The sequence below is a fragment of the Brassica napus genome, chromosome C9 (genome assembly GCF_020379485.1).
Source record: "Brassica napus cultivar Da-Ae chromosome C9, Da-Ae, whole genome shotgun sequence".
Lineage (NCBI taxonomy): Eukaryota > Viridiplantae > Streptophyta > Magnoliopsida > Brassicales > Brassicaceae > Brassica > Brassica napus.
This window is the reverse complement of record NC_063452.1, coordinates 10,080,874-10,093,788: the sequence shown is the minus strand read 5'-3', so window position 1 is coordinate 10,093,788 and position 12,915 is coordinate 10,080,874. Positions and strand designations below refer to the sequence as shown.

The following is a 12,915-nucleotide window of genomic DNA, read 5'->3' as shown; positions in this document are numbered from 1 at the left end:
CAACAAAAATCCTATTATTGTTAAATTTGTTTCAAAAAGAAACACAATATTCTAAATTGTTTTATTAAGATTTTATCTTAGCTATTAGAATAATTACAAACATTCAAATTGGATAATTTGGTCATTTCACCTATAAACAAGTGTACTTTTCAAAAAAAAAAGTTGGTGTAATTTTCAAAATATAATCTCACATAAAGACATTTTTCCAAATTTCCTCATTTTGTTTATGTATGAAACAACATATTTGAAAATTGTTTTGTATCTAATTTATTATGATTGTAACCCGTAATTCAAATCGCTAGATTTTCTTTAGTAATTTTTTTATGTTTATTCATCTTATATAATAAATTACTATATATATAAAAGTTTAGATAAGTTAACTTTTTATACATGTATTATATATTTTACTAATGTTAACCCGTTCTACCAACATATTATATTTTTAGCATAAATATTTTATATTTATTAAAATAAAATATATTAACTTATCAATTTAAAATAATTTTATCATATTCAGTTCAATATAATGTTTTTCTTTTAAAATGGTAGGTATTATTAGAAAATAGATAAAATAGGATATAATTTTATTATTTTCATTTTATAAAATATAGCTGAAAATATATTAATGTATAATAACATTTCATTACTAATTACAAAATTAGTGAAAATATTTATATTCAATTTTTGACAATTAAGATCTTGTTATAATCTGTTTCAACAGATTTTTTAGAATTTTAAATAAATAAATAAATATATATATATATATATATATATAAATTAAAAGATATCAAAAGATATTATGATTAAAGTAGTTAAAAGATTATATATTATTAGCATTAAGGATATACATTTAATTTAAAAAATCAAATCATGGTCTGAATACAAATATCACACATAAAAGAAATTATGAATTTTATTTTAATAGAATAGATAGATATATTTCTTGAAAATTAAAATAGAAATAAATATTTAGTTCTAACAAAATCTTTTAAAATTATTGGTAAAATGTAATTTGAAATTAATCAATTTCATTTTTATTATGATTGAATATAATTACAAATATTTTAATTTTTAATTTTCTTTTATAAATCAAAGCTAAATTCAATTTTAATTTCTAATTTATATTTGAGAAAATGACAAGGATAACACTAAAAAAGTTTTTGTCACAAATATAGCCTATAAGAATAAAAATGACCAAAATAGCACTTAATGTTTTATCAAAAGAGATAAATATACACTTATACCCCAATGGTAAATTAATTTAGACATTAGGGTTTAGAGTTAAGGGGTCGGGTTTAGGATTTAGGGTTTAGGGTTTAGGGTTTAGGGTTTAGAGTTTAGATTTTAGGGTTTAGGGTTTAGAGTTTAGGGGTGGGGTTTAGGGTTTAGAGTTAAGGGGTGGGGTTTATGATTTAGGATTTACGGTTTAGGATTTAGAGTTTAGGGTTTAGAGTTTAGGGTTTAGAGTTGGGGAGTGGGGTTTTGGGATAAGATTTCATATTTAGAAAAATAAAAAAAATTTAAATTTTTCAAAAGATAAAATGTTATTTTAATCATTTTAGTTTTTGAGTGCTATTTTTGTGACATAAACTTAGAAATTTGCTATTTTGGAGATTTGCCCTTTATATTTTATGATAATTAAATTAAAACTAACAAATTTTGAAAGTAAATTTAAAAATATTCTATAAAGTTTTTTAAAAGATTTTGTCAGAATATTTTAATTATATTCATTTTTATTTCAAATAAAAAGATGGGCCCCTAAAAATATAAAGATATTAAAAATATAATAACGAACTTATGTAAAATTTGATATTTTTGAGGAATGGTCCAAACTAAAAATTACACATGAGAGAATTCATGACTTCTATTTTAATAGTATAGATTATGCCTTAGATATTTATTCTTGATATTAGATTTACCTTTAATTAGTATATTAGATTTATAATGGTTTAAATACTGTTACATATTTTGTAGGACCATTTCAAATTTAAATGACAATTTTCTAATGGTAGATAAAAATTATGACTCTAAATTAATAGAGTAAATATCACAACATTAAGAAACATTTGTTATATAGTTAATATCATAAATACATATACTGTTATTGTTAATCATTTCGGTCGATATTAATTTTTAACACACTTGAGGTGTAATAAAATTGTGTTTATGAATATAAGATGAAATAAAATTGTGTTTGCGATTATCCATTGGATGGTACAAAACTCATAGTTATTGATGATAGAAGTTTTAAAGGTTCTTAAGAAAAATGTTTTAGTATAAATGATTGTAGAACCAATTCTAAGAGATTTCAAGCACTGAGAATGCAAGTACTTACTTAATCTAAGTGCAACCGATGATTTAAAGGGTTTTCTAAACTAATGATTAATACTAATGCAGTTTCAGAATAATAAAAACGGTAAATGAGTTGACTTTCTTAACTAAGGAAAATGAGAACTCATGGGCATAGGAATTAGACCTTGGGTGATCAAGTTTCGAACTAAGAATAAAAATGACAGACGAACAATCAAACTATCAACCTTAATCTTAGACACGATCCTAAACAAACTCTATGTCTAGATGAATGTTCATTTACTAACATATTTCAAACAACAAATGTCTTTGGTTGAATAATATGTAAGCAATCATTACTAACAGGTCTAAAGCTATCTTAGCACTTCTAACAACAAATGTCTTTGGCAAAATATGCTAAAAGCTTAGAAGAGTTTTTTGAGGCATTTCATCGAACACCTTTTGGGTGGGAAATGCCTAAAGATCAACTTTTGAGAAGCTAACTCAGAAGATGCATTATGATTACTCTACTAGCAAGGTTTTGGAATGATATACTCTAAAACATCCTAGTTCTAACCTAATCACCCTTAATCTTCCTAACCCATGAATTCAAATGGTGATTACTCACTACTCTTCATGATTCCTCTTAAACTCATTTTGGATTTCAGATTAATCATACAAAGAGATATAACAATGAATTAGAAACATAGAATTGCAATAACTAGATGAACAAAGATGATTCAAGAGATGAATTTTCCAAAGGTTTTTCTTAGAACCAAAGATAATCGGTCTGGTGGCTGCTAAAGGTACTTAAAACATAGGTTTTCAGAAGTAAAAACGTGCATAATGAAATGACCAAAAGGCCCTTGAGTAGAAATGAATTTGAGCAAACAGGAGGCGCGCAGTGACCTCCAGTAATCGCTCTGAGAGGTCGCTCCAGGCTTCAGGAGCGACCTGGAGGGGTCGCTGCGAGACGTCGCTCCGGGTCGCTCTTTGCGAGCGACCTCGCTGTGTCGCTCCGGTCACGTCGCTCCCAGCTGGAGCGACCTTATGGTGTAGCTCTGGCCAAGTCGCTCTCGTGCCTCCGATCGATGGAGACGCGAGCGACATCGGGGTGTCGCTCTGGCCAAGTCGCTCTGAAAGGGTGTCACAGCGACTTCACGGTGTCGCTCCGGTGAGGTCGCTCCCATGCACTGCTCGTCCAATGATCACTTTTATCACCTTTTTTGAGCTCCAAATGCACCCAAATGTCTCCAAGAGCTCCATGTGGTACTCCAATACCTGATAATGACTCATGTATGCAAAATGCAACCTAAACATGGCTAAATCCTAGTATATACGATCAAAATGCACATGGGTGAATGGATAAGACAATGGAAATATGCAAGATATCAGTTCTATATACAAATTCAAAATTTTCTCATGTCGGGGCTATGAATTATTGTTTTTTTTTTGGAACACAACCTTTTTATTGTAGGACTGACGTTTCCCCATCTTTCTTTTTATTAGAGTGAATTTTTTACAAAAACTCCTCTCTATGAGAAATATTTTTCTTGGTCCAAAGTCAGAGAATACTGGTGTTTTCTGACTGTTTATAGTAATAGTTCGTTTGAGATCGGAAGATACAATTATCACTCCGATGAAATTAAGGGTTGTGAAGTGGAGCGCTCAACTTCACAATATATAATGACTATTTCCAAGTTTAAATACTCGAATGACACAATATTTTTCCATAAAATTATTCTCGAGTGTGTTTTTGCAAATCAGTTTCTACATTTTATTAAACTATTCTAAGTTTATGTCTCTATCTTTAATATTGTTTTGCTTTTAAAATTTTCAAAAAGACTGGCACATTGTATATCTAATATGTTATGTTAAAAAAAGGTTACGAATTCTAAATTTGACTAATTCTGAAAGTAATAATAAAAAGGAAAAATATTAACCATCAGAATAACTGGAATACTTGGTTAAAATAAACATTTCCACTCGTTTTTTACCGTATCACCTTTATACTCTCTCCACCATTACTCTTCAAACAATCATTTTCTTTAGTTGCCTTCGATTTTTTTTTCCTTTTTCATTTCTGTTTGCTGAACCTTTGTTCCTTGTTTCTTTTCTCCTGAAATTTGAGGACTTTTAGGTGAATTTATATATTTTTTTTTATTTTATCAAACCATTTCTTGTTTTGTTTTTAATTATTTGGTTCTTTTTAATATCGGATAATCCGCTATTATAGGATAAACCTACAGGTTTCTGAGATGCAATTTTCTTTCTTAAGTTCGGTGATCTTTCATACGATAGTTTTCCTCGTTATTTGATTGCCGCCAACTATTGTGTTCTGGAAAAGTGATGAGTATTTCAAAAACCAGCATTTAATTTTGCGATTGTAAAATCCTTGTTTTTGCATGCAATAGTTTCTTTGATTTGTCTTCTTGATTTTTTTATTTTCTATTTTCATTACTAGCATTTTTTTTCTTCATTTTCTTATGTAAACAAAAAGAAAACACCCGACTTCAAGATCTATGCAACTTACAATGTCAAGCTCAAGTATGAAAAGCCTATTGAAAGGCCTCCGATACATTTCTCAAGTATTTGGTAATTAACTTCTTCCTCTTTCGATGGTTTTTTTTTTGAACTGATTCCTCTTTCGATGTTTATATACTATGTTGCTGAATCATAAACTATGATTACTCTAGACAATATATCACGTAGAAGAAAGTTTGCATGCATTGTACGTGTTGATGAATAATGCCATAGTAATATATACATGCAATTACTCTAGACAATATATCACGTAGAAGAAAGTTTGCATGCATTGTACGTGTTGATGAATAATGTCATAGTAATATATACATGCAATTAATACTTATTTTTGGGAGTATTATATTGGTTATTAAATTTATGATAGAAAGTGGAAAAGAAGAAGAAGAGATAGAGATAGGGAATCCAACGGACGTAAAGCATGTAGCCCATATTGGTTGGGATGGACCATCCTCTACTCCTGCCTCCGCACCAAGCTGGGTAAGTACTTTACCTACAATGCATGCCTAGCTTGCAAGGATTAATTTATTTGGTTTTAATGTGGTGTGTGTGTATATATATTTATATGTTTGAAAGATGAACGAGTTCAAAGATGGTGCTGGATTAGAATCTGGACAAGGAGGCGGAGAAGATGATTCCTCCGCGAGATGTATGTCGGAATGTGGCGGTCGGATCAGAGATTTACCAAAATTACCAAAATCTACGAGGAAAGCAGCTTCCGAGAAAGGTTCTCCAACAAGAGAAATATCATCGGACAAAACTAAACGTCGGTCGTCGAAAAAAGGAACAACATCATCGTCAAGAAGACCAAAAGAAGTGTCTGAACTAAACGAGTTTTCTTCTTGGTCTAGTCCAGGAACAGGAAGTTTACCAGAAGTTCCGAAGAAATCAAGGAGGAAGAAGAAGACGAAGGAAACTGGAGGAGGTTCAACTAGATCGATCGGAAGATCTGACGTGGATAACATGTCTGAAACTGGTTCTGTGAGATCTATGCCTCAATTCGACAACAGAGATGACTTTTGAGAAGGAGAGACAGAAGAAGAGTCTTTCCTGCTTGGCTAATTAATTATCACTGAACATACCAATATTAGATTTGTTTTTAGTCTCAGTCTTGTACTATTCTCATTCTCTTTAATTACAACAATGCTCTTTTTGTTCTTCTATATAACTGGAGAACTTGAACCTAACAAGTAGATTGGAAGGTACTATGATTTTTTTTTGGGTTAAGATGGGAAATTATTGTTACAGAAAATTCCTTGTTACAATAGGCACAAAATATGTTTGTGTGATACTGACGTGACACATGAAACTCAGATAAATGTTAAAACAGATGCTCAATTCTCTGAAAGCATTTGTGCTTACTTGCGTCAATGCCCATGGTATCTTCTTTTCATCCTGTTTTTCAAATTATGTTATGTTACTTCTCCAGCTAGAACATCCCGTCAAAACTTATAATTTTTTGAAGTTTAAAGTTAAAGGTGTCTCTCCAAATAACAACATAAACACTAAATCTAGAATTAGCATTCAGATTACATCCCAGAGATAGGAAAAAATCTACAAAATTCATTGCTCTTTATTTCTGTTTATTCCTAGTGAGCTGAGAATCAGAAAATAATAGTTTTAGTAAAGAGAAGAAGGAAAACAGAGAGAAAAAGGCCCCCTAAGAAGACAGAAAGCTCCTACTCTAATAAGTCAAACTCTACTCCTTCACCAACACACCGTTTTCACTTTTATAGATATGTCATCCCAAGAAACCTCTCCTTTCATTCATCGTTTCTCGGACGCTTTGGTCGTGGAGAATCTGCCTCCTCTGAACAGCTTTCAGGCGTCTTCTCACTTGCTTTGTCTTCTTGTTCCGGTTTGCAAAAATCCATATTTTGCTTTTCAAACATCATGAGCAGGACCTTTCCCTGTTCTTCTATCCGAAGTTGCATCTTTCTTTGAACCTGAAACCACAGTCAAAACAACCCACTTTTTTCAACTGTTTGCAACTTTCAAGGATTTGCAACCGAATACAAACAAAGCTAAAAGGATGCATATACGTTCATCGGTTGTTGTACCTCGAGCTGCTCATGAAGTTGCTTCTGAACTTCCATCTGAATTCGCAGCGCCTCATTTATATCTATCCCACTGCAAAATCAATTAATATGCCAATTTGTTTATAGACAAGAATCTGGTTAGAAATGGTGTGTAGCACTTGTTTACCAAACCCCCACCGTTTCGTATCAAGAGATGTAACATGCTCCAGCGGTGTCAACTTCGTCTCTTGCGAGCCTGATAAAACCGTCAGACAAGATAATCTTAAAAGTCAGTAGTTTGTGGAGCCTGTAAACGACATATCAAGATAGATAAACAAAAAGAAGGAGACCAGTAGTAGATATAAGTTAACACCATACAATACTTTCCTCATCATGAGAGGAGTGGGGTCATTTTTTATACCTTCTGATGGTTCTGATACATATCTAGCTGTCCTATATTTCTGCAATTTGATAAAAGAAAAATATTATGTTGGCTTTTATCAACAACTAAGAAATAAAGAAAAAAGTAAACCTGCAAATGACTTTTGACATGATAAATAGTCAAGCCTTGGACTTTCATATGCTTCAGCACGGCCTTAGGTTTTGCGTCTGCGTTAAAGAAGACACTGAATCAGCACAAACCGAGCTTCATCACTGTTTCAAAGTCGAAGAAAGATCTAAAAAACAAAAAAAGATTGAGGGACGATGCTCAACTGTTCATGCCACCAAGGTGGTTAACAGCCTCAACAAAAGCTTCATGAAGTTCTGGGGTCCAACGCATACGTCCCTTAGCTGCAGCACTGGTGGAATTGGTGTTGTCGTTGCTGTTTGAGGATACTGTCCTAACAAGAGGTGGCAATTCAACACAAGGAGAAGGATGCTGCAGGGGAACTTGGGGTTGTTGAATCTGAGATTGCATAGTTGATTCATGGACCTGAAACAATATCCTACCTTTTTTTATAAAAAAAAAAACACAATATTTATTTGTGAGAGATCATTATAAAGTAGAAAACGCAACAACCAACCTTGGGAGCTGAGGTTGAACTTGCGACAAGGAAAACATCGTTCCAGAAAGGAGACATGATAGGATTCTCATTAGTAATCAATTCGTCATCCTCCTCCACTACTCCCAAATCAAGAAGGTCAGCATGATCATCCCAGTCTAACATCTCATGAGAGACCATGGAAGAAGCAGCGTTAGGGAAATCATTAGAATAAATGTGACCAACTGCTTCGCCATTGGCAGAGAGGAGATGATGATAGGGCCCTGCGATGAGTTGATTGTGCTGTTGTGAATTGATGGGAATGTCTGGTGGTGGTATCGAAGAACAAGTGTGTGCAAGGTTGCGAGTCTCCATTGATGAGATAATCTGTGGAAGGCACAAGTTATATAATATGCCAAGATATAGATAGACTAACAGATGGTAAGAAATGAAGCTATATGTTCATCATGCAAAAAAAGCCCAATCGTGATGCAATCAAGCACAAAGACAGTATCAGTTATGGCGAATAATCACAAACACATACTATTCGAAAAACATACAATCTCGAATCTGAATCCACAGAGACACCAAACCTAGAGATGATCTAAATTCTCACCTACAAATTCATGATAAACCCCCAGCCGAACAATCTAACTCTAGATGAAGAGTCCAAATATATTTTCCAACAAGTATTGGCGGGTAAATCGGGATCCTTACCGCTCTCTCTCTCTCTCTCTCGTTCCTTCTTCAGTTGTTCTTCTTTGCGTTTTTGTTTTTAATGTGTGACTGTGATGGTGGCTGGCGGAGTTAAAAAAAAAGAGAGAAGAAGAGATGGTGGTCACTGATCCCTTCTCACACGCACGCAGATAACGGCGCGTGCAACGTTTTTTCATACGGGACCTACTAATTTTCCTGCGTGGGATGTTCTGGTGGGCCTTCACATGGGCTTTACTCGCTTTTTGTATTGCTAAGCCCAAAATATTTATTTATAATATTGTTTATTTCGTTTTCTTGAATAAAATGCTGAGAATGATTGATTAATTCTTTTTTTTTTTGGTCATCTGTTGGATCATATTCATAAGAATGATTGATTAATTCAAAACTTGTTTTTTTTTTTATTTTCCTCATAAAAGCCAGATTTTTATCCGTAATTTAATTCAATTGTAAAATAATCATTTGGGTGCAAAGATCACTGAAATTAAATTCGATGGAAATTCTGTTGAATCTTTGTAATATGAACAGAGCTTTCTAATCTATACTATCTTAAATATTTATATAATATAATTCAGTTTTAATGAAGAACATGTATGTTAAATATACACTTACTTTGATGATATAATATTTATTATAGTCTTTTTGTTCCATGTTTGTGGTAATGGATTAACTAACAATTGATATTTAGTTTAAAAGCTAAGGAATTTTAGTTTCTTAAGTGATCTCAAGAAAAGCTGCTAGCTGATGAGCATGTGCATGTGCATGGGTGGGTTCCAAGAGCTGGTCACTACATAAATAATATGCAAAAAAAAACGATAAAAACACCTTCACAATAAACTTTAAAATGATATTTTCCCTACTACGCGGAGACTATTATTCTGGATCAACAAACTCTTAATTGGTAAAATCTTGCAAATTAAAACAACTGATTTCAGCTGAACTTGAAAAGGATCACTGCTCATTATTAATCTCAAGTGTGTTTAGCTGATACTGATACAAGAAGATTATCAAACAAACTTCTCTACCAAACCTGGAGAAACTACATTTTGATACAATACAACAACAAAAATATATCATTTTTTGTCCGTATAACAACAATAACCAAAAACTATATCTCAATCCGTAAGCAAAATGTGGCAAGAGTTCTGCCTCTCTTTCTCATTGTGTCTTGTCTCTCTGTTCACTCTTCCATGAATTCTTAGCTGCATCTGCCGAAATGGTCGTCCCTCCATTGCCATCGTTGCCGCTATCTTCTCCAGGCTTCGGTTTCGAGAAGAACGGGTCCCACACGTGTCCCCCCGCTTCCCTCTGCCCATCCTCCAGCAACGCATACTTCCAGCTGTTCTCCTCCACGAAGTTGTCATACTCGGTTCGACCCTCGATCATATTCTTCCTCAACCGAGTCACCTTGTCTATTACGGCCTGCACCGACACATCGAACGCATCCTTCAGCGTCTCCAGCTCCGATCTCGGGTCTGCGTAGATCAGCCCCGGGATGAGGCTTATGACGTTTTCCCTCATGCTCCTGACCTGCTCTGGAGGTATCCGGAGGAGCCGCTCCTCGATGCTCACGTTTCTCTTCCGAATATCGTCCTCGGGGATGAACACCGAGTAGGTCGAGTAGTTCTTGGGCAGATGCCACGTGTACTGTGTGTAGGCCGAGCCCGGGTGGAAGAAGACGGGAATGCAGCCGGCGAGCATGGAGTCGAAAGCCGATCTGCGAGTGTAGGAGTCTCCCTGGGGCTGAAGACAGAAGAGAGAGCCTTGAAACATTTGCATAATGCTGCTCGGGGAGTGACATTTGCTCTCCCCGAAATCGCACTCCAAGAGCTTCCCGACGTTTGAGTTTCTGCACTGGTCAATGATCTGCCCTCTGATGGATTTGGTGTTGTCGGGCCGCGGGGCTCCCGCGAAGGAGAACAGCCACTTCCTGTCCAAGTTTCTCATCCGCTCTTGCCACTCGAACACCTCCGAGTCCTTGGCCGGATGGAAGTAGGTCGGGTAAGGGATCCCGAAGTCGTTAGCGTTCCAGGGGCTGGACTCGACCACGAGCATAGACATGTTCTTGGCAGCTGGGAGGAAGAGAAGCTTGTTACCCCAATCGGTTTCTTCCTCGGACAACCTCCTGAAATCCCAAGTGATCCTACCCGCCACGAGGAAGTGATCTTTGCCTCTCATGATCTCCCACTCGGGGCGCTTCGTGAGCCAATCGACCAGCTCGAGAGAAGCAGCGTCCCTGGTGGAGATGTTGTACCCCCAGAGGTACCTGGCGACGTCGAAGCCAGCGTAGAAGGGAACGAAGATGGCGGCGGCGAGGGAAGAGTCGTTGGTCAGGCATTTGTACTGCTTCATCCGGTTGCTGAAGATGACGTCGACCGCGAACTGATTGGTGGCGTACCAGCCTTCGTCGGAGAAGACGCCTTCGACGTTTTCCAAGGGAGGGCCTAGGCCGGCGTTGGTGGTGAACTTGCACATGTTGGTCCAGAGACTGAGCTTCTTGCAGTCTCGAAGCATGTCCTCGTTGAACCTGGAGGGGAGATCGTGGACGTAGATGTACTTGCCTCCACAGGGATCGCTTTTGTTGTCTACTGTCTTCAAGGCTCTCACGAACGGAAACTCGACGGTTTCAGGAGGGTTAAAAGTGGAAGTGGTGGCCACTGGAGCAGGAGGGAGTATAGGCTTAGCTAAAGGATCTTTCTCTTTGCGAGGATCGAACTTGTGTATCCGAAGAGAGGTAGATGATGACGATGATGGTTGGGGTTGCAAATGGATCTGATTCTCCATGTTAGTGCTGCTCCCTATGACAACGAAATGGAAGTACAAAAGCAATGCCCAGAAGAAGAGTGATAAGGACACTACCAGACATATTCGATTTGTATGACTCTTCCCGTTTCCCTTCTCCGTCGGCTCTGTAGGAGGAACTTCCGCAGCGCGACGCCTCATAGCAACCCTCGGAACCATATATATATATATATATATATAGAGAGAGAGTGTGTGTGTGTGTGTTACGAGATCACAACATTGCTAGTTCCTAAAAATCTACAGAAGCGATTTGATTGAAGCTAAATCCAAGTTTTAGAAAGCAAAAAGATCCAAGCTTTGATCGGAAAGAAGCAGATTTGAGAATAGTACCGACAATGATCCGCTAGAGACGGAGTAACGAGGAAGAAGAAGAAGGTGACTTTTTTTATCCTTCAGACAAGGAATTGAGATCTAGAGATGTCTGAAGAAAAAAAAAAGGTTGTTGTTTTCAGATTGAAATGGATTTTGACTTGCTCGTGAGCTGGTCTCATCACCCTCGTGGAGGGCGCGCGTTAGTCGGACAGCTAAATCTGCGCCGTCAGTTCTTCTTCTACTTGTCGGTGACCAGTGGGACCTTGCCACGTACTTTATTTCTCTGCTGACATGTCCGCTCCATGGGTCGATTACGTCCGCTTTATAACCTTCCCCTTCTTTGGACCCTTCGACACAACTTCTTCGCTCGTAACGTGCTTCCGACGACGAGGGTGTGGGAAATGATTCCACGTTCTAACATGATTGCTTCAAGTTTAAGCCCCTATCATTTCAACTTTCCCCCCTCCCGCTAATTAAGTATCGATGATTCTTGACCATTCTGCTTAGATCATGTGTTATTTTATACTACTATTTAAGTGTATAAAACAGTTTAGTAGGTATCTTTTTATTCATTGGGACCAAATTTTCATCATAATGTCCAACTACATGATGATAGTAAGCACGTAAAAAAGTTCAAATCACATGAATAATTAGAGGTGGAAACTAAAACGAAAGTACACTGAAATGAAATGTTCGTGTATTTGGACAAATCCAAATTACTTTGGATATTAACACTTGCACTTCAAAAATGTGCCAAGGAGAAGACTTCATTTTGATCCCAATCATCATATTCATAAATAAACAAACATAAACTTCAAAAGGGACAAACGTGGCCAGTGGGAGTGGGGGAAGTTTGTGCTCCCCCAGTGTACAACTCACATGGATAGCACCACCAAGTACTACTTGCAATGAACATATTTATTACTCCCTTCATTCTTTAAGGATAGTTTTTTTAGAAAAAAAATTTATTTCATAAAAATGTATTTTTGTGTTTTCTATGAAAAAATTGCAAATTTCAAGAACATTAATTGACTTTATTGAATTATTATTGGTTAAAATTTATTGAAAATTGAAAATTACAGAAAATGATACATTTATTATGGTAGTTTAATGTGTTTTTTTAATATGTGTGAAAATACTAAAAAATCTATCTTCGTGGAACAGAGAGAGTATTTCTTTTTATGATAAACTGCTGACGATAGTATTGGCCAAGCATTCACGTTCTTCCAGCAATAAAAAGAAGAAAAATAACTTTT

At 35.9% G+C, this 12,915-nt stretch overlaps 3 protein-coding genes across 6 annotated transcripts; 1 reads left to right on the top strand and 2 right to left on the bottom strand.

The window, feature by feature from the left end:
* Window positions 1-4,368: 4,368 nt before the first annotated feature.
* On the top strand, window positions 4,369-6,114 carry LOC106447948 (CRIB domain-containing protein RIC6). Its single transcript, XM_048769928.1, has 3 exons — window positions 4,369-4,884; window positions 5,198-5,310; window positions 5,407-6,114. Exons 1-3 carry the CDS (start codon window positions 4,812-4,814, stop codon window positions 5,851-5,853), a joined length of 633 nt encoding a protein of 210 aa, XP_048625885.1. The 5' UTR covers window positions 4,369-4,811; the 3' UTR covers window positions 5,854-6,114.
* A 207-nt stretch (window positions 6,115-6,321) lies between these two features.
* Window positions 6,322-8,702, bottom strand: LOC106445403 (myb family transcription factor PHL4). 4 transcript variants are annotated; one of them, XM_013886956.3, is made up of 8 exons: window positions 8,549-8,702; window positions 7,874-8,218; window positions 7,563-7,782; window positions 7,381-7,457; window positions 7,270-7,309; window positions 7,047-7,104; window positions 6,873-6,960; window positions 6,322-6,776 (listed from the first exon to the last, which is right to left on the bottom strand). In XM_013886956.3, exons 2-8 carry the CDS (start codon window positions 8,204-8,206, stop codon window positions 6,594-6,596), a joined length of 999 nt encoding a protein of 332 aa, XP_013742410.1. In that variant the 5' UTR covers window positions 8,207-8,218; window positions 8,549-8,702; the 3' UTR covers window positions 6,322-6,593. The 4 variants fall into 4 exon arrangements, with proteins under 4 accessions (XP_013742410.1, XP_048625884.1, XP_013742411.1 ...); XM_048769927.1 differs by having other exon boundaries at window positions 6,891-6,960; window positions 8,549-8,701; XM_013886957.3 differs by having other exon boundaries at window positions 8,448-8,631.
* A 779-nt stretch (window positions 8,703-9,481) lies between these two features.
* On the bottom strand, window positions 9,482-12,030 carry LOC106445402 (xyloglucan galactosyltransferase MUR3). The gene is made up of 2 exons (XM_013886954.3): window positions 11,678-12,030; window positions 9,482-11,584 (listed from the first exon to the last, which is right to left on the bottom strand). Exon 2 carries the CDS (start codon window positions 11,504-11,506, stop codon window positions 9,704-9,706), a length of 1,803 nt encoding a protein of 600 aa, XP_013742408.1. The 5' UTR covers window positions 11,507-11,584; window positions 11,678-12,030; the 3' UTR covers window positions 9,482-9,703.
* Window positions 12,031-12,915: the final 885 nt, after the last annotated feature.

Coding starts and splice junctions, on each gene's coding strand:
- LOC106447948 (XM_048769928.1), top strand. CDS start 4,812: ATGCAACTTACAATGTCAAGCTCAAGTATGAAAAGCCTATTGAAAGGC. Junction 4,885..5,197: donor ATACATTTCTCAAGTATTTG/GTAATTAACTTC, acceptor AATTTATGATAG/AAAGTGGAAAAGAAGAAGAA. Junction 5,311..5,406: donor CTGCCTCCGCACCAAGCTGG/GTAAGTACTTTA, acceptor TATGTTTGAAAG/ATGAACGAGTTCAAAGATGG.
- LOC106445403 (XM_013886956.3), bottom strand. CDS start 8,206: ATGGAGACTCGCAACCTTGCACACACTTGTTCTTCGATACCACCACCA. Junction 7,783..7,873: donor GTTCAACCTCAGCTCCCAAG/GTTGGTTGTTGC, acceptor ATATTGTTTCAG/GTCCATGAATCAACTATGCA. Junction 7,105..7,269: donor TGTATCAGAACCATCAGAAG/GTATAAAAAATG, acceptor CGGTTTTATCAG/GCTCGCAAGAGACGAAGTTG.
- LOC106445402 (XM_013886954.3), bottom strand. CDS start 11,506: ATGGTTCCGAGGGTTGCTATGAGGCGTCGCGCTGCGGAAGTTCCTCCT.